Consider the following 19918-nt stretch of genomic DNA (forward strand, 5'->3'; position numbering starts at 1 on the left):
CCTATCTATGAAACCACTGCCAAATCCAATGTCATGAAGCTTTTCCCCTATGTTTTCTTCTAAGTGTTTTATAGTTTTAGCTCTTATATTTTGGTCTTTGGTCCATTCTGAGTCGATTTTTGTTTTTGTTTATAGTGTTAGGTAAGGGTCCGAATTTATTCTTTTACATGTGTATATCCAACTTTTCCAGCATTGTTTGTTAAAAAGACTGTCCTTTGCCCACTGAATGGTCTTGGCGCACTGTCAAAAAAAAAAAAATGTGACCATACACGCAGGTGCCTATTTCTGGGCTCTCTAGTCTACTCCTTTGGTCTGCGTGTCTGTCTATGCCACTATCACTGTTTGGACTGCTGTAGCTTTGTAGTAAACTTTGAAATCAGGAAGTATGAGTCCTCCAACCTTGTTCTACTTATTTTTAAAGCATATTTCCCTCTTAAATTTCCTAATAGATACATACCAAACTGGATTATATCTAACCTTTTTGGGCAGCATTTTATTGGATTCTAGAGCTAAGATAAAGGAGCCATAAGAATGTTTTAGTACTGAGATACACAGTCCTTCCTGTCAATAGTTTAAATCTGGGATTACATACTTGAATCCTTAAAGGGGCCATGCAGGTTACCTAAATGACTGGAGTGACAGAGGTTTAGAAAAAGGGATGACTGGGAATGTGGGGAGCCAGAAGTATATGCCAATCCATGTTCAAAAGTGAAAACACATTCTGAAGGCCAAATAAACACTGTGCAGTTGTTACCCTGAGACTGCCAGTTGGCAAACTGTTCAAAAGTTTTACTGCAGAGTCTGAATGTGATGAATAAAATATTTTATATAGGAAAAATATGTTCTATGTTCTAAACAGCTTCCACAGCTTAATTTGTGTACGTGACTGAGTGTGTATGTGTTAGGATATATGATTTGTGACATATGATGTCCATCCTACTTGGCCAAGGGGGTAGAAGGCAATGGTACAGTGCAAGGACTATGAAGTCAAGCTGCCTGGGTTTAAATTCCAGTTTTTTCATGTGCTATCTTTGTGACTTTGGGCAGGGTACTAAACTCTCAAGTCCTCAGTTTCCCCTTCTGAAAAATGGAAATAATAATAATACCTGTATCTCATAATGTTATGAGGATCAATTGAGATACTAGGACAAATTGCTTAGTATTAACAGCACCTGGCAGTTGGTAAGTCAATGTTTGGTAAAAAAATAAATAAATAAATAAATAAAAATAAAAATTGCCAACTTTTTGTCTAAAGGATTTTAGGGCCGGGCGCGGTGGCTCACGCCTGTAATCCTAGCACTCTGGGAGGCCGAGGCGGGTGGATCGCTCGAGGTCAGGAGTTCGAGACCAGCCTGAGCAAGAGTGAGACCCCCGTCTCTACTAAAAATAGAAAGAAATTATATGGACAACTAAAATATATATATACAAAAAATTAGCCGGGCATGGTGGCGCATGCCTGTAGTCCCAGCTACTCGGGAGGCTGAGACAGTAGGATCGCTTAAGCCCAGGAGTTTGAGGTTGCTGTGAGCTAGACTGACGCCACGGCACTCATTCTAGCTCGGGCAATAGAGTGAGACTCTGTCTCAAAAAAAAAAAAAAGGATTTTAGGAGGCATACAATCAAATAAAAAAGGATAAAATAAATATCTGTGAGAATGAAATTAAAGGGGTAGAAAAATAAAGAGTCAAGGGTGAGATGAGCATATCATATATACTTGATATCCAATCAACTCTTAGTTCTTAAGAGCTAAAACGAAACCGAAACAAACGGGAGAGCACACACATGGTTCCTAGAAGCACTACCATGCCATCTCCAGTTGAGTTTTCACTCGCCATGCTGTTACAGATTAAACAACCACTTCCTGCTTTCCATGACTTTAACCAGCATCACGGCTACACAGAGAAGAAACTGGCACATTGATTTTTCTATAAATTATTTTGAGGGGTGGTATTCTAAGGAGAGTGGGATAAGAAATAACTAGTGAACCTCAAGTTTTAAAAAAAAGTTTCCAGAAGCTCTATATTTCCACTAAAAAATACAATCATCATGGTTATAGTTTTGACTGATACTTGCTCCAGTCCATTAAGGACCTTAAACCAATTTATTGAGCACAAAAAATCTCAAACCCATCTGAAAAATAACTCCATGCACATACTTTGTATAACTCTGTAGATAAAACAAATTCATCTCACTAATTTACTAGATTTGATGGTAGGAGGAAATCGGACTACTCTTTTATCTTGGGAAGCCTAATCCCTGGATGGTATCAATAAATTTGGTGAAACACCTATGGGGGGCGGAGGACCAGATAAGTGATGAGAATTTGATGCATGGGGACTGTTGCCACTGCGCATTTCTCTTCCCCCCTGTTGTCTCTCCACATCTGTCGAAGTCAGGAAGCTTACCGGTTTTGCATTCCATACAGACGAACTTTCCGTCAGGGAGTGATGTCAACCCCAGGCACTCCGGGTGAAAGTGTTTGCAGCACTCTCCCTCACAAGGAATCAGAGAGTCACCAGAGCTTTCACAGATCTGTAACATGGCAAAAAGCAATGGTTCTCAAACTTTAACAAACATCAGAATCACACGGAGGGCTTGTTTAAAACAGATTACTGGGTCCCTCACCCCAAGGCTCTGATTCAGTAGGTCTGGGGTCGGGCCCAAGAATTTGCATTTCTAACAGTATCCTGACCATGCTGCTGTTCCTTGGCCTTTGCTTTGAGAACCACCGAACTAGACAATGACAGTATTTCCAGACCCAATATGGTAAAAAGTTTAAAAGTCATACTTGATCTTTTATGCCTCCTTCTTTGAGATCTGCATACTTTCATGTTTCTCCACAAGGCAAAACAGTATTTTTCAAAAAGGGTAAAAATACATTTAAAAAGTTAATATGAACTCAAATTTAAGAAAAGTTTTGAAATTAGCCATCTGCCATTTACTTCTAATTAATAACAGTTTATCACAATGAAGACTGGCGCTTGCATGTAAGAGAAGAGCTAGAAAGAGCTTTCAGATCTTCAGCTATGAAATCGTATCATAGTTTAGAACCATACTGCCCTCTTTAACAGGAGGTAAGTCTATTATTGGCAGAATATGAAAACAATAGTTTCAAGCCAGGATCGACTGTCGCCTGCCTACCTGACATACAGTGTCCTTCTTACTCATGCCACTGCCTCTTCTTGACAAACTCGAATCCATGGACTGCACGTCGGAAACATCTGCATCTGCAGTAGCTGAAGGGCTATCTACTTGCTTTCCAAAGCCTACCTACACGGAAAACATAGCACATTTTTAAGAAAAACAAAACAAAAATTCCCTCAAAATTAGATGCTATGAAAATCCTAGTAAGACTTTCTCAAATAAATCTCGACACAATTTCATTCGTCCTCTCTTTCTTTCTAAAAACCATGGATACCGTTATCTCTGCAGTTTGGGGAGAAACTGTAGTTAAAATTAAAGACAAACTATACTTCTGTTAGATAAAAGAACAACAAAATTAAGGCATTCTTAAATTACAAAATAACCAAAGTGATTTGGGTATCCTATGAGTATTTAAAAATTTTCCCTGATTTTTCCAAGTAAGTCAGGCAAAAGCATTATGCTACTTTGGTTTTGCAAAGCAAAAACAGCACTGTGTGCAGACCTTTGAACATATTTACCTGCAGATCACTCAGTCCTCTAGAATCGGAGTCAGATGTGTCTCTGTATGCTGAACTAGTCATTTCTACATCGGTGGAGGCGCGACTCCTTTTCTTTAGAGGTTTACAGGAATCTGAAATCTCGCTGGCACCTTAATACAACACACTGAAATTAATCCTAAAATAGTGCTTAAAATTGTTTTAATTTTTTTTTGTGGGAGAATATATTCTTTCCCCAAACTCGTCTTTAGTGTGAAAAAAGCACAGCTCTCTTTGTAACACTGAAGTCAGGAGTCAAAACTTCATAAGCTTCTGACCTTCCTGGTAGTGAGTGATTTAATTTACAACCGCTCTATCAAAACATTTAATTCAGTTCTCCTGCTCTAAAGCTATCTTCAGTCAACAGAGCCCGAGTTCCAACCTAAAAACCGATTCTATCAAAACTGCAGGATAGCCGATTGATTTGGAGCAATTCAAAGAACCATTCAATTTGGAGGGGGAAGACATAAAACCCAACACACTGTGTAGCTTACAAATATGGTCGCAGAGACATCTCCATCTTGTTTTTATTAGGGATGTGACAAATCTTTGATTTGTATTCGATTCGTACACGGATAGTGCCATTTTCCCCTGAATTTTGCAATTCAGTTGATTATTGCCCCCCAAATAAATTTTGGATGTTCACAATTGTTCATCTGAGACTTCCTTGGTGAAGTGGCATTTATTGTGACCATTAACAAGTGCTGCGGCACAGCTGCATATGTCACGCCATTTAGGAGGCGCACTGCGAGGGCTGTAACTGGACAATCAGTGTTCACGTGCAGCCAGATCACGCAGAGCTGGACGGGAGGCCTCTATGTGGAATTTGTGCGGGAAGGAATAAATATGGAAAAAAAAGGCAGAGAGTAGTGTGGAATTTTTTTTTTTTTTTTAAAACTGTGTGTAATACAAATCCAGCCAAAACAATAGTGCAAAAAGTTACAAAGCAACAATCTCTTGGGCTAATGCAGTATAGGCTATACAGAAACAGCCACGATGAAATGTGCAGATCAGGCACGGTGAATACCAAGGAACCAAGGAGACGGTTAATATTTCAACCCACAGTTTGTGTTTTGGATTTTTTTCCCCCAAAATTTCCATACAACAAACAGACATCTAGATCAGCCCAGCAAGCTATGGTGGAAGTGTGCAGTCCAGAAGAGACCGCAGAGAAACAAGTCCCCTGCGGCCAGGAAGATCCGAGACAGGCTGAGTGAGAGCAGCACTTGGCGCACAGCCACGGTCTGTGCTGGAGGCTGTGGGCCTCGTGAGACTGCTCAGATTACTGGAACCTCGTTATCACATCCCATCCTACAAGGTTTTCACTGAATGTTTCCTGACATCTATACATGAGGGTGCCTGCCCATGTTAATGCTGATTTAAAAACACAAGTACACAAATCTATCTCCTTCATTGCTGGTGTATGGACCCAGAACACCACCACAAAGTATTTCCTTGGCCTAAAAGATCACTGGATTAACAAGGAGTTTAACAGAGGAACAGGAGTGCTGTACTGAGAGGCTTTCGAAGGGAAACACAGGTACCGCCATTTCCGATGAGTTTCTGAAAATGCTAGAAAAATGACAAACTGCCAAAGGCAGCTGTCATGCTGTTCTCCATGACAACGGCACCAATATTTAAAAAAAAGCTTTTAATGATTGTAATGTATACAGTTGGGCTGTTTGGCAAAACCCTGCAGATGTGCATTAATGATGCTTTATTTAAAAACAAAAAACCAAAAACAGTCCATGTTGAAATTGATCAGTGTAAGATAAACGGTGGTTTTTAGGCTGGACCCATGATTTAAAAGCTGTACCCATCCAGCTCAGACCAAAAAAACAAAAAATCATTTGAATGTTAAAGCAATTGTTCAGAGTCTTGAAGAAGAAACCAGGCAGGAAAATGCCAATAATGACGACTGGCAAAATCAAAATCGAAAACAAAGAAACTGTTTATCAAGCAGCCGACAAAGAAATCTTGCATGGAGACTACAAGTCTGGAGTTTCTGGGATGAAATTGTACAGGAATCTCAGTCCACAGTTTCCTCAATCGCTGCGGAGACGGAGCTGTCACTGAATCTGACAGAGCCCTGCACTCCCCGGTCCGCCGACCCTGTGGAATGGTGGAAACACAACGCAATCAGGCCTCCTAATCTCGCAGCCATCGCGATGCCTTTTCTTGGAGCTCCGCCAAGCAGTGTTCCCTCCGAGAGGCTGTTCAGTTCTGCTGAGGATCTCCACGGAGACCATCGCTGCAGACTTCTCCCCGAGAATGCAGAGAGGCTGGTGTTTTATTTATTTATTTTTTTTTAAATAATGCAATTTGCCCAGAGTAAACTACAGGTATAAATACAGTTTGAGCTCACCAAAAACGCACGAATCATGCTATGGAGTTTGTACTGTAGTCAAATTGCACACAGAAAATACAGATATAAGTTTAAGGTTTCTTAAACTTTGTGCATATCTCAAATAGATTCACATAAGGTCATCTAATAGTGGCTATAAATATGCTATGAACCATTTTAATTTACAAAAAAAGATTTTACAGCACTGTAAAAATAAATGTGGCAAGATTTTTTTCAATCAGGTTGTCTTGTCTGATTTGTCATAGTCCATGTTTGACAAACATTAATAGCTACTATTCGGTATTCAGTCGAATACCTAAAAAAGTGGATTCGTCACATCCCTAGTTTATAAGCCAGTGAAACCCCAGAATCTTATGGAGAAAAGCTGGAAACAGTATCAAGTCTACGTGGTGTTCTCCAATTTACCAAAACAAATAAGACTTTTCACTGTTCATAAGAGACTTACTTTTCATAAGAGTAAGATCAACTCTAAAAGTCACACACACACACACACACACACACGCACACACAAACACTGGGGAATACTGCAATTTCACACTGAAGAGCAACAACAATGATTTACAGAGACAGACAAAAATACATGAAGTACAAATAAGTAATTCTTAAAAATTGGTTTTAATCAAGGAATTGCAAAGCAACATAATAATATGAACTCACCTTTCTGTAATCCAGTCTTCACTGTAGCCTGAGGAACTGTTTCAACCTGTTCGGACAGAAAAACACGGCATTAACAAGGAATTTTTTACACTTTTAATTATTAACAGAGAGAAAAAAATACTTTCATAAATCTAAGTAATGATGAGTGATTAATGTATCTGAAATCTGAACTCAGTCCCATCTTCTGGGTAAAGTTCTCTGTCTCAAGGTCAGGGAGGGTGTAAATCCTAGCTGCCTGTGCTGAAAACCAAGTGACAACACACAGCCACATGCTCTCTAGCGAAGACTTTGCCCACCATTCCCTTGGTATCTGAAGAGAACAGGAATACTTTCCTCAGTGTCTGGGAGGCAGGAGAGGGGTTGTTTCTGCAACCAGCCCCAGTGTTGCTATAAACCCCTCCCACCCCAAAGACGTTAGGATAAATTTTTACTTACTATGATACTCAGGTTAATGTAACTCACGCCACTTTAAGACCCTTCCGCGCCTGCACTCACAGCTAAGTTGCTGGGAATCAGGACCCTCTCTGTAGAGAGTGCTACAGGGCTCCATACAGCTGCAAGCTCAATACTTTTGCTGCTAGTACAAACTTAAGAAAATAAGTTTGTGATATTGCAAAAGCACTTTCTTGAGTGTCTTATGAACAGTGTCTTGATCCTACATTAGGAGAGCGAGATCAGAAGTTATTCTGCCAATGTATATGTAAAACACGTGGTAATTTGAGGATTGAACCATTGGAATTAGAGAAAGGATGCTGTTTGGAGGAGTTCCTGTTTAAGCTATGAATTGAATTTCATGTTTTTTTAAGATGTGGTGAAATATGCATGTTGAAACACACTTTGTAATTATTTAAGGATTGTTCTAAGCTTTTTAAAAAAATTTTTTATTTTTTTTACAACAGGTAAAAAAACATACAACAGAAACGCTTTTATAAGATACAATTAGTAATACAAATATAAAATCTTCTAAACAATCACTGGCATTATTCTACTACTAGCTATAACACAGTGGCATTAACAATTTGTCCCATTTTTTGTACTCATTCTGCTTATTAATTTTAAACTGACTGGTCACAGACTGAATTTGGGAACCAGCTGGCAAAAATCACAACTTCATCTTGGTAATGAATACTGTAGATTTGCAAGAGCTTAGAAAGATTTTTTGGAATATAATTTCCTAAGTATGAAAGTTAACATGATAAATGAATGACAAATTAGTATATTACTTAAATTTTAGTTAAATATTCTGGAAAATTTGTCTTACATGCTTGGCAATACCATAGAGCACCCACAAAGTTAGATTTTAAATTTGGAAGTTTAAAATTTTGAAGGAAATATTTTAATAGAAAAGTTCACGTTCTTCCATATTAAATGGTTTTAAAAATATAAAACTTATTGGAACTAATTCTATTCAGAATCTGTTTTAATAGCAGGTATCTAGGCTGCAAAAATGGATATCATTTCACTTTAAAATAATTAGGAAAAGAATCTGATTGTGAGCTTAAAGGAGAATAGTTTCTAAAAATTTCTTTGAAAAAGGTCATTTAACATGTATACTACCACAATGATAACACTGGATTAATACACTTCAGTCAAAATGCACTCCCTACCTTTTTTATTTAAACATTGTTTATCTGACAACCTGGTATCAGGTGAGTGCCATTCCACTGGGAAAATAACATTCCAAAAAATCTGTGATATTAACAGAAAAACCAGATCATCTATGATTATCTGCTTCTTAAATATAAGAATATAAATTAAATTAATTTGATTGGTTTAAAAATAAAAACAATACATACCAGCAGCTTAAACCAAAAATCAAAATTAAAAAAAAAAAAGGAACTCAATAATGGTTCCAAATAAAAATCATAAAAACATGAAATCATTTTGCTCATAACAGAAATTTCAAAATAAATGTGAAGGATTATTTAAGAGTCTTGCACCCCTGGCTTCCCATCTCCTGAAGCCTGACTGTTGTCTGTGAAAATGCCTGAAGCAGAATCACAGGATGGCTCTACCAGAATTGGGCACCGCAACCCTCCAGGACGGGAGCGTAAGATAGTCCAGAAAGGAAACCCAGTGTGGGGACAGCTTCTCTTTCTTTTAGGATACCAGTAGAAGCCACAACATTTACAAATACAATGTTTTAACTCTCTACATGTAGGAAGCCAACCTGCTCCTTTTTGATCTTCTTCTTTGGCACAACCTCAGTGGATTTCTCTGATTCAGAACGAGTTCTAATTGATCTTCTCTGTTGTTTCTTTTCTACTGAGCCTAAGAGATGATTTAAACAAACAAACAAAAATTTGTTTAAGGATACCTTGACATTTATGTAATTACGATTTGACCAAATTCCTTGCTCTTCTTAGCTACTTTTAGAATTTTAATAGTAAATCATTAGAAAGCCGTTAAATACTTGGGAGCACATAAATTCTTTAATAGATCAAATTGTAAAGGCTGATGAGCTGAGACACAGGATCCTAAATTATACAAATAAAGGGGGATAGGATTTTTATAATTTATAAAGTCAAACTAAAACAGGAGAGACATAGTTTAGTTTTAAAGGCAGGTAAACACGTTTAGGTACGTATAATTAAGGGGATGAAGGGACTGAAAGGATGGGTAAGCTAGCTGATATTGAATTATTGGTTCACAATACAATCGGCATAACATTTTACATTTTAACAAGTTCGATTAATTCTGTATGTAAAATGGTTAATAGTGTTTGATGCACTTACACTGTCTGGGGAATGGACACGTTTGAAGTTCTGACTGGGGGGATGAGGGTGGAGGGAGGGGATGGGTGCATACCTACAAGATGAGTGCAATGCGCACTGTCTGGGGAATGGACACGCTTGAAGCTCAAACTCGGGGGGCTGGGGGGGCATGGGCAATATATATAACCTGAACTTTTATACCCCCATAATAAGCTGAAATAAAAAAAAAATTTGCTATTTTTATTAACAACCAAAGTAGGAAAAGCACAAAAATGTGACCAAAACTTAATCATTAATTTGACTATCAAACGACTTGTTATACTTAAGAAATAATTAGTCATGGAAAACTAATTGAAATGAATAATCAAGCCTCTTCATGTTAAATGGCAAAATAAGAAACTATTAAGATTTTTAAAGAGTACAATGCTTTAAAAGCAAATGGGAGAAAACTCACATGGACCTCATTTTGGCAAAGGATAGAACTAAGATTGAAGACCACAACTTCAAAGAACACCGAGGGATGATTTCATTCCGTGACCCTGAGAAGGAATGATGCCTGGAGTGTGGCTGTTCTCCATGTGGTTTCAGCGCTTGAACCACCTAAACGGTCCTTCTTAAATAAGAACCACTCTCACTTGCCACAGGAAGAAGCTATTAAGACCGCCCATAAAATCAGACAGAAGCTACTTCAATAAAGCCTTCCATACAACCTGCCTATTTTCTGGTTTCATTGCTCTTGGCTGTGTGTAAATGGCTTGCCTTACCTTAGTTCAAAGCCAAAGAAAGAAGGATCCCACTACTTTGTTTTTAGGGAAAGAGTAGTTTGATGGTAATATATTGCTTTGGAGCTCTGGCTAATCAATTTATAGCACAGAAGACACCAATAAAGGTGCTGGTTCCTTCCTTTACTCACTCGTACCCTCAGACTAATGAAAATGTTTACTAAGACAACAGGTATTCTATCCTCCTAGGCCAACCTAAGGATTCCAGAGATCTATACTTTAGTATAATCATCAGTATTCAAGTACTATCAGGGAAGACAAAAATGAAAATGGAATTACTTAAAAACAAACAAAAAATCTTTACTTGTATTGAGGATGACAATATAACTGTACCACGAAGCGCAGAGATTTGACCCACTGTCTTACGGAGGATAAGGCAACATGACTTAAAGTTACTCTGAAGGTCACTCAAAGAACATACACATTTAAAACCACTAAAAAGTATTATGTTCATGTTCTAAGAAAGAAAAGTGAGCATTTCTAGGTTTGGAAAATAGCTGAGAAATCTAGTGTGAATGCAAATAGAATTCTTCAAACCACAGAAATGTGGCCATGCCACACAGTACGTATCTCCTAAATTTACCAAGAAAAGGCTCAAGAATTTTCCTTAAGCAGTTAACACCAGCTAAGAGGATGATGCAATTGATTTCTGAAGGGAGAACAAGTCTCCTTTCTGAGTTTTCAACTACTTTTGAAGGTATTTTCACAAAAAGCAAAATGGTCATTTAAGAAGACAAAATATGCTTTTAACCAAGAGCTGATAACTAAACTTAAACCAAGGTCAAAGCTTTAGAGTACCCAGCCCTGTATTAAGTTTCCAATCTTAATTTACAACCTAAATTATATATGCCTGCCTATGGAAAAAAACAGGCTGCCTTTTTCCAGATATGAAGAATTATAATCTTCCAGTTAAAAAAAGAAGAAGAAAGTAAAAATTCACAGTAGATCTGAAATCTTTTAATCTTTTTTTTTCTGAGACAGAGTCTCGCTCTGTTGCCCAGGCTAGAGTGAGTGCCGTGGCATCAGCCTAGCTCACAGCAACCTCAAACTCCTGGGCTCAAGCAATCCTTCTGCCTCAGCCTCCCGAGTAGCTGGGACTACAGACATGAGCCACCATGCCCGGCTAATTTTTTCTATATATTTTTAGTTGTCCAGATAATTTCTTTCTATTTTTAGTAGAGACGGGGTCTTGGTCTTGCTCAGGCTGGTCTCGAACTCCTGACCTCGAGTGATCCTCCCACCTCTGCTTCCCAGAGTGCTAGGATTACAGGCGTGAGCCACCGTGCCCGGCCAGATCTTAACTCTTAACCATGAAAAGACTACGTAAAACTAAAATGCTCAGTAGCTAAGGGGAAGGAAAAAAACCAAGCTCCATTAAAAATAAAAGCATAATATTTGAGTTCAGATTAGTCTAGTATGAAGATTTTACTTTCTCTCTGGTTAAGAGACTGTAGATGTTTAAGTAAAGACCCGCCTAGTCTAGGTATCCCACTTAAATTCAGACAAATTACTAACAATTTAGTGTAAAGAGAGATAACAAAACTGATATACCTAGCTATGGAAGGCTGAGGCCAAAAGATTCTTTTAATATTTAAAGAAGGGAACAATCTTTTCAATTATGGCTAATTAATGCAAAATCTTCTAAGTCCATTTCTTCAACTCTATAATTGCACCTTTTTGTGCAGTGGGTTAAAATGATACAAGTCGTGATTCCGACCTGGACTTTGCTGCTCCTTCTTTTTCCTTAATTCAGCTTCCTGCCGTTCCACGTGCCCCATTCGACATGTGCCCCAGCTCCGCTGCCCCCACCCCCTGTGCTACAGCCCCCATCATTTTCCTTTCAAGAAAGCTAGCCCAAGTCCTTTTCTGAGTAGTGACTGTTTTTATTTTGCTTTTTTAATAATTAAAATCTAACTTAAATTTCCCTTACAATAATATTTACCCCTTCATGCCACTTAATCACAGGTTTGCCTGAGTTACTATTGATTCAAGATTACCACTTTAGGTCTTTTTTTTTTTTTTTTTTTTTTAAAGAGATGAGTCTCGCTCTGTTGCCCAGGCTGGAGTGTAGTGGTGCAATCATAGCTCACTGCAGCCTCAAACTCCTGGGCTGAAGTGATCCTCCTGCCTCAGCCTCCCAGGTAGCTGGGGCTATAGGTGTGTGCTCAGGTCTTAAGACTTTGATCCATCCAAAGTCATTTTGGTCACTATGATCTTGTGATATAATAAAAAATATATATTTTCTCTCTATCCCTGGATAATAGCACAGAACATCTAAAACCCTCGTAATTTCCTGAGTGGTATGGGTGCTCAGTGTATCTTTTGCTCTGATATTTGGTCTTTGACCCGGGTTCCTGACACGGAACTCCTGTTCCCTTGGAACTTCCTGGGCGATAGGAGTGTCTTTTGTTCTAATGAGGCAATTCTTGCTGGGCTTCTGGATGCAGGCTGGTCACCAGAAAGACCAAGCCATGACTAGATGCTTGCAGCTCCACCCCCCTCTATCTTCTGAGAAGGGCTAGGGGCTAGAGACTGAGTTAATAATTGGTCATGCGTACATGATAAAGCCTCCATGAAAACCCCTAAACTATAGGGTTTGGAGAACTTCTGGACCACTGAACATGTGAGGTGCCTGGAGGGCAGTGTGCCCAGGCAGGGCATGGAAACTCTGCAACCCTTTTCCTGTGCACCTCTTCCATCTGGCTGTTCTTTTGTATCCTGTGTCAGACGCTTTATAATAAACTGGCTAATGCAAGCAAAGCGTGTTCCCGAGTTCTGTGAATTGTTCTAGCAAATGATTGAACCCAAGGAGGAGGTTGTGAGAACCCGCAATTTATAGCTGGTCAGTTGCAAGAGGCATCTCCGGTGGAGGCAGCCTTGTGGGACTGAGCTCTTACTCTGAGGGATCTGAGTTTAACTCCAGGTAGGCAGTGTGAGAAGTGAATTAATCCCAGCACCAGCTGGTATTGGAGAATTGGTCAGTGTGGGGGAAAAAACCCACACATCTGGGTTAAGAAGTGTGTTCACTGGTGACAGTGTAGTAGGACAGAAAACAGTTTGTCTTTTCTTTCTATTACAGTCACTTCCTAGATGCCAAAAAAATTTTAAAAGAACAAAATGAAACAAACTCCTTTCTTCTAAACTAAGATTCCAAATGAACGAGCTGGTTAATACCTAACTCCTTTCTTGATGGCTATATGAAGTAGTATTACAGAAATACTACCGGTGTAATACTGTTATATAAACCAAACCCATCAGACATTCAATTAAAACTCTAAAATCCTTAGTAAGTCTCTTAAAAAAATTATTTTAAATATTTCAAAGGCACAAACTTACTGAATATAGGCACTTCTCCTTTACGCAAGAATAACCTAGCTTGATTTTCAATGCATGGTCTCCGTTAACCAGAGAACAGGTTACATCAGGACAGTCAGGCCTGAGGCCCCTCAGCTACTAATGTCTAGCACACCTGGGGACAATGAAAAGCGCTCTGCATCCGCCAGTCGGTTTCCAATAGGGCTAAAGGAGGAAATGGTAAGAACACACTAATAGCACTAGAAAAATAAAGCTGTTATTCTCATGCAAAGAGATGGCACATTTACTCAGATACGTATAGATTTTATATCTATACTCTCTTAATTATAGAATCCTTCTATTAAGTTCCTGTAGGAAAAATAACTTACTGTGAATAAAGCTCTCTAGTCCCTCATTCATTCTTTCCTATTGAAATAATTGCAGCTGGGCGCGGTGGCTCACGCCTGTAATCCTAGCACTCTGGGAAGCTGAGGTGGGAGGATGGCTCGAGGTCAGGAGTTCGAGACCAGCCTGAGCAAGAGCAAGACCCCCCGTCTCTACTAAAAATAGAAAGAAATTATCTGGACAACTAAAAATATATAGAAAAAATTAGCCGGGCACGTTGGCGCATGCCTGTAGTCCCAGCCATTCAGGAGGCTGAGGCAGGAGGATCACTTGAGCCCAGGAGTTTGAGGTTGCTGTGAGCTAGGCTGATGCCACGGCACTCTAGCCTGGGCAACAGAGTGAGACTCTGTCTCAAAAAAAGAAAAAAGAAAGAATGAATTGCTTTTGTAATTCAACCTTGAAAATATAATTTACTTTTGATAACTAAAAGTTTCTTAGGAACACAGCTACCATGTTATAGCAGAATGGAACTATGACTTCTCAAAATGGATCTGTATACTCTTCATACCCACCTGTAGGACCAGATGCTGCTTCAGGAGACGATATATTCTGTGTTGGCTTTTCATTTCTCTGGTTTGGTGTAGAAATTATAAGTCTGTCTTGCCCCCTGACACTTATTTCTGCTTTGTTACCAATTCCCTTCAAGATAAGGCAAAATAAAAAATAGGTGATTATCAGGCCAAGGGCATCATATGCTTATAAAAATGGCTTGAAATGATCATAATTTGCTTAAATTTTATATGGCCTTTGATTACAATTAATTTTATTATCTTAGCTATTATCAGAACAATTTTATTAAGTCATCAAGATATGGTCTAAAATGTACAATGAGATCATGTGGGGGACAACACTATTTGTCTAAGTCCAGGTGATATTTATATTTTACCCAAACCTGTATCACCCAATTTTTTTTTGTCAAAAACAAAATATTTTCTGGTCTGAATAGTTTCTTCCTTTACTCACAGTAAGGGAACTCTAGTCGTTTGGATTCTGTAAAGTACTCCATTACACAGACAAAAACGTAAACATGTTTTAAGAGATGAGAATATCCTTAGAAATATGTTATTGATGGTGACCAAAATGTGACCCAGTAAGTGATGTGGAGCAGACAGAAGGCAGGTATAATTAATTTAGGTCTCATTTTAAGTATTTTTAATGCAATGGAATAGAAGTAAAGGAGTGATTTATAAATATATGTGTGCTTTTAAAGCCTGCATTCTTAAAAGACCGGTTTTTGTCTTGAATTTCTTTTAAATGGCATTCTTTGGAGAGGTAGTGACTGTCGGATTTGTGCATCTAGAAGCAGATAAAACTAGCTCCAAGAATAAAGCCAATTTGCATTCAGAAAAGATGCAAAATATTCATTTGCTATTCAAAAGATGTGAAATAGTCATTTGCTATCAGAGAACCAAGTGGGGGTGGCAACTTAAATTTTTGTTCACAGCTTAGCCTTACTGAGATCAGTTGAACCAATGGGCAGGAACAGGTTAATAGAGCACCCTTAACATTTCTCTTTCCTCTTACCGAGGAGGCATACCTGCATTTAATTATTTTAGTGATTATGTTAGGAAAAACAAAAGCACAGAATTCTCTTTAAAGTACACATGCATGAGACGCAACTAAACTGAAATCACAAACCCAGAACTGTGGTGTGGGTGGGGAGGATGGTGAAGAGTTATATGGAATAAATATTATGGATGTTATGAAAGAGTTTTAAAGTCTTAAACCTAAAGTGTAAGTGACCCAAATGGAGGCTCAGGGCAAAGTGATGGAGGCACTCGGTTTGTAGAGGCTATTTCCACCCACTACCCAAACTATCCCCACAGCTAACTGTTGCAGAACAAAGTTCTGGGATTGCCCCAAAATGCAGTTAGGTATCCCAAATCAAAAGGAGTCTAATGAAATTGCTGGTGCAACCAAACAGGTCAGCAGGTACAATTATTACAGTGGCTTTTATAACAATGGTTAATTCAGATAACTGACAAAGAAGGTATTAATAAGAAGCACACTTTGCAACTAAGAAAACTAACTATACAAACTAGAAACAGGCAAAGTGCCCAGATTTCTTCCATGACTTTAGGGAGCTAAACTCAATTCTGGCTGCACAGCTCAAGATTAATCTATTGCAGATGGGAATATTACAAAAGAGAGGGGGGAAAAGAAGAAAAACATAGCCTTTTTCATCCACAGAGTAAACTGTATGTTTCAAATGCAGTGAATACAAACATATAAAAGGCATTTAAATTGTGCCCTTGTGTTGTTTTTTTTAAATGCCAAGATTGACTACTTTTGAAATACCATTCCCAAGAAATCCCATGAAAAAAGGGGGTACCTTCGTTGAATAAACAAACTGATCGATAAATTTCCCATCCCCTGTAGCATTCTGAAGCGCAAACACTTGTTCAATTTTCACAACCGGAGACATGTTACACTTCTGCAAATCCAGGCTCCCCTTGTGCATCGTGATGGAAGCTGGTAAGGATTTCCTCGCTGCCGCCGTTTTCCAGGCGATTTTAACAGGAGGTGGCTCTTCCTCTTCCACACTCGTGTGCCGCCTCTGGCTGTGCCTCCGAATTTCAGTACTTGACAGTGAGGAGGCCACCTCCCCGGCATTGGTCTGTTCTGGCTGAGTGTTCAGCACAGATCTTGGTCTTCGGGTTTTTTTAACTTCGGCTTTGGAGGCAACGTTCTTTTTCGCTTGGGATAAAGACTCTTCAGGCTGTTTATCAATATAGATAAAGGTATACTGTTCTATTCTTTCTTCTCGAGTCATTTTCAATGCTTTCTCTGCATGGGCAATGCCAATATCCCACTGAGCACGTTCTCTCTGAGGCCGAGGTTTCCGAATCTTTAAAAAAGACACAGGGATTATCGGACATGCTTTAATCTAATAGGTACATTAAAACCAATATGTATTTTCCATGTGATCTGTTATCTTCTCAGTTACACATAAACAGCTTCAGGTTCTCTGGTAATAAGTAGAATGTTCTAACTCCATAATTTTGATAAATTAGTATTACTCTATCAGATGACATGAAGATCTACAATCTTTCATATATCCTTCCTTTGGTGATCACTGCTGGACAAGTCCCGCAAAGAGGGAGTCATCCTTCTCACATCATAAAAATCTAGTGGTAATGAAGGAAAAGAGCAGAATGATTAAAAAAATGATCACTTTCAGTGACTAATAAAAGATTAACATTAAAATGACACCCCAAAGCTCCCATTTCTCCCCCATATACAGGAGTAGGGGATTAGTCAGGGGTGCTACAGAGATCTCAAGACAGCTCACTGGCAGAGAACCAGCATTTGAAATTACGCTGCTAACTTGTACCATAATGCCAACAGGGACAGAGTGAAGGGAAAGCAGACAGCCCCAAGGAACAAATGAAAGCTGACAAGACAAACGACAGCAGGCATATCTGAGAAAAAAAATGAACCTAAATCACAGTTTCCACAGGTCTCTGGGTTCAGAGTTGATCAGAAGGCTTTGTATTGGCAAGAAAGGTAAGAAAACTGAATAAAGGTGAGATGACCAAAGCGATTAGGAATTATCCAGGTGGTTAGACTAAGGTGGCCAGAAATTAGTTAATGAAACTATGAGATAGCATAGTATATGTCAAATACTGATAAATAAATCTGTAAAATGTAAGTCTGATAAAATTAATCAAAATCCTGTCATAAAATTTAGCTTTTGAGTGTAAGTGTAAAAATGACAAATTTCTGAATCACAAGCAACCCACACTACAATTAGTTGAGTTTAAAATCTCAACCAGATTATCAAGAGTTCATGTCTGGCCGGGCACGGTGGCTCACGCCTGTAATCCTAGCACTCTGGGAGGCCGAGGCGGGTGGATTGTTTGAGCTCAGGAGTTCGAGACCAGCCTGAGCAAGAGCAAGACCCCGTCTCTACTAAAAATAGAAAGAAATTATATGGACAACTAAAAATATATATAGAAAAAATTAACCGGGCATGGTGGCGCATGCCTGTAGTCCCAGCTACTCAGGAGGCTGCGGCAGGATTGCTTGAGCCCAGGAGTGTGAGGTTGCTGTGAGCTAGGCTGACGCCACAGCACTCTAGCCCAGGCAACAGAGAGAGACTCTGTCTCAAAAAAAAAAAAAAAAAAAAAAAAAAAGTTCATGTCAAAATTCTAAAATATCCCCACTACATCAAACATATTTCCTGATTCCATCACTTGTTCAATCTTGGTTGAAACAGTTACTTAAGCTTTCTACACCTCAATTACTTCATCTGTAAAAAAAAAAGGAATAATAGTATCTACCTCATATAGGTTGTTATAAAGATTAAATGAATTAACATACGCAAAATGTTTAAAACAATACCTGTTTTAGAGTAGGTACTCACTAAATATTTTTAAAACTTTACTTTTATAAAATAATTTTTGCTAAATAAGAATAAAGAGAAATTGTAGAAAAATGCTGAAATAGAAAAAGACTAAAAATCCCTGGCAAAATCCATATTTCACTAGCATATGGTAGACTTACGTACATTAATTCAATTCACACCAGAATTCACTATTGTATTAAGCAGGCACTTAAAGTTTCTAATAATACTATATGTTACCTACATGACCTATAAAACTTGCTGATGTACTTCCAAACTTACTGATCACCTATCAAGACTGAAACCGAGCTTTAAAGGAGTTAAAGAAACAAAAATGATGCTAACAGTCATCTGACTTCAAGTAAGAAAAATTCTTCTACATTATTAAATCCCTTAAAAACCATACTAGATTAATAATATGAATATACATTAGTTACCTTTTGTTTCTCAGAGTGATTGCTGGCTTGTTTGGTGGCCTCAGCCAGTAGTTCCTCATACTGCTTATGGCCTTTATACTCCCGTACCCGCTTTTCGTGAACCCAAGCCCTCTCTGGCTGGTTGCTAAAAAATTGAACATGATATTCCCGGGCACCTGTAAGTAAAAATTCTTATTAACCATTTCAGAACATAATCGTCCTCATATACTTTGCCAAAAACGAGGATCTAACCCAGGTTCCTCAGTATTATTCCCATTAAAACGTGTACGTTTTGGATTGTCCAAAGATATATTCTAGTATCTACCGATTACAGAACTAAGGACTACTGTTAAAAATCACCCCAAAGATTAAAATTAGTACAGTAAGTTTTAAGAGAAGGAAAAGCTCATTTTCAGATTTATTACTTTGGTCATAAAATGTATTGTTACTTGACTCAAATCTTTTTGCAAACAAATCTCGGTACAAATAAATAATGTTTCCTTTGAAAAGCACATAACATGTTTTCTTGGACTTTCACAAGCCAAGCGCTGGTCCAGTTGCTTTTTCTAGTTACATAAAACTGTGCTATACGTATGACCCAGGGATGGAGTGGGGGTCAGGTCCCTAAGACTCTTTCTGGGATCCTGTGAGGTCAAAACTATTTTCATTATAATACCAAGATATTATTTGTCTTTTTCACTGTGTTGACATCCACATGTAATGGTGCAAAAGCAGGAACAGATAAGACCGTCGGCATCTTAGCATGAACGGACAAAGCAAGTGCACTAGCGTCACTGTACTCTTCACAGCTATACACTGGCAGTTAAAAAAAAAAAAAAAAGCCAGTTTTACTTACTTGATGAAGCAGCAAAAATGATTAATTTCACTAAATCTCGAGCCTTGAATACATATGTCTTTAATTGTCTGTGTGATGAAATGGGAAGAACGTATAAAACACTTTTGCATACTGAAATATGATGGGTGTCTTGAGGAAAAGAACTTGTGTGATTCAGTGCCAAGGTAAACTGAACATTTTTTTCACAGAACACCATTTTTACTTGAAAGAATGACTGAAAGAAAACTATAGGTATTCAAATTTGAGTATATGGCAGATATTTCCTCAAAAATGAACAAAGTTTTTTCCTCAAAAAAACAACAGTATTTGTTTTCTAATAACAAAATGTGATCTTCAAGCAAAATTAGAATTTTTGAAAATCTGTATTAATATTTGCTCTTGTGAGTGTGTCAGTTTCCCAATAA

At 38.3% G+C, this 19918-nt stretch overlaps 1 protein-coding gene across 2 annotated transcripts in view; it reads right to left on the bottom strand.

The window, feature by feature from the left end:
• Window positions 1-19918, bottom strand: part of NSD3 (nuclear receptor binding SET domain protein 3) — a 98274-nt gene that overhangs the window by 32638 nt on the left and 45718 nt on the right. Inside the window, exons 6-13 of one of the 2 annotated variants that reach the window (XM_069484976.1) lie at window positions 18680-18834; window positions 16230-16745; window positions 14410-14536; window positions 8873-8973; window positions 6703-6748; window positions 3663-3793; window positions 3142-3270; window positions 2406-2532 (exon numbers count right to left, since the gene is read on the bottom strand). In XM_069484976.1, coding sequence (XP_069341077.1) covers window positions 2406-2532; window positions 3142-3270; window positions 3663-3793; window positions 6703-6748; window positions 8873-8973; window positions 14410-14536; window positions 16230-16745; window positions 18680-18834 — 1332 coding nt within the window. Of the gene's footprint in view, window positions 1-2405; window positions 2533-3141; window positions 3271-3662; window positions 3794-4166; window positions 5793-6702; window positions 6749-8872; window positions 8974-14409; window positions 14537-16229; window positions 16746-18679; window positions 18835-19918 lie in introns of those variants that run through there. The other variant, XM_069484977.1, reaches the window with a different exon arrangement.

This window comes from Eulemur rufifrons, chromosome 12, assembly GCF_041146395.1.
Source record: "Eulemur rufifrons isolate Redbay chromosome 12, OSU_ERuf_1, whole genome shotgun sequence".
Lineage (NCBI taxonomy): Eukaryota > Metazoa > Chordata > Mammalia > Primates > Lemuridae > Eulemur > Eulemur rufifrons.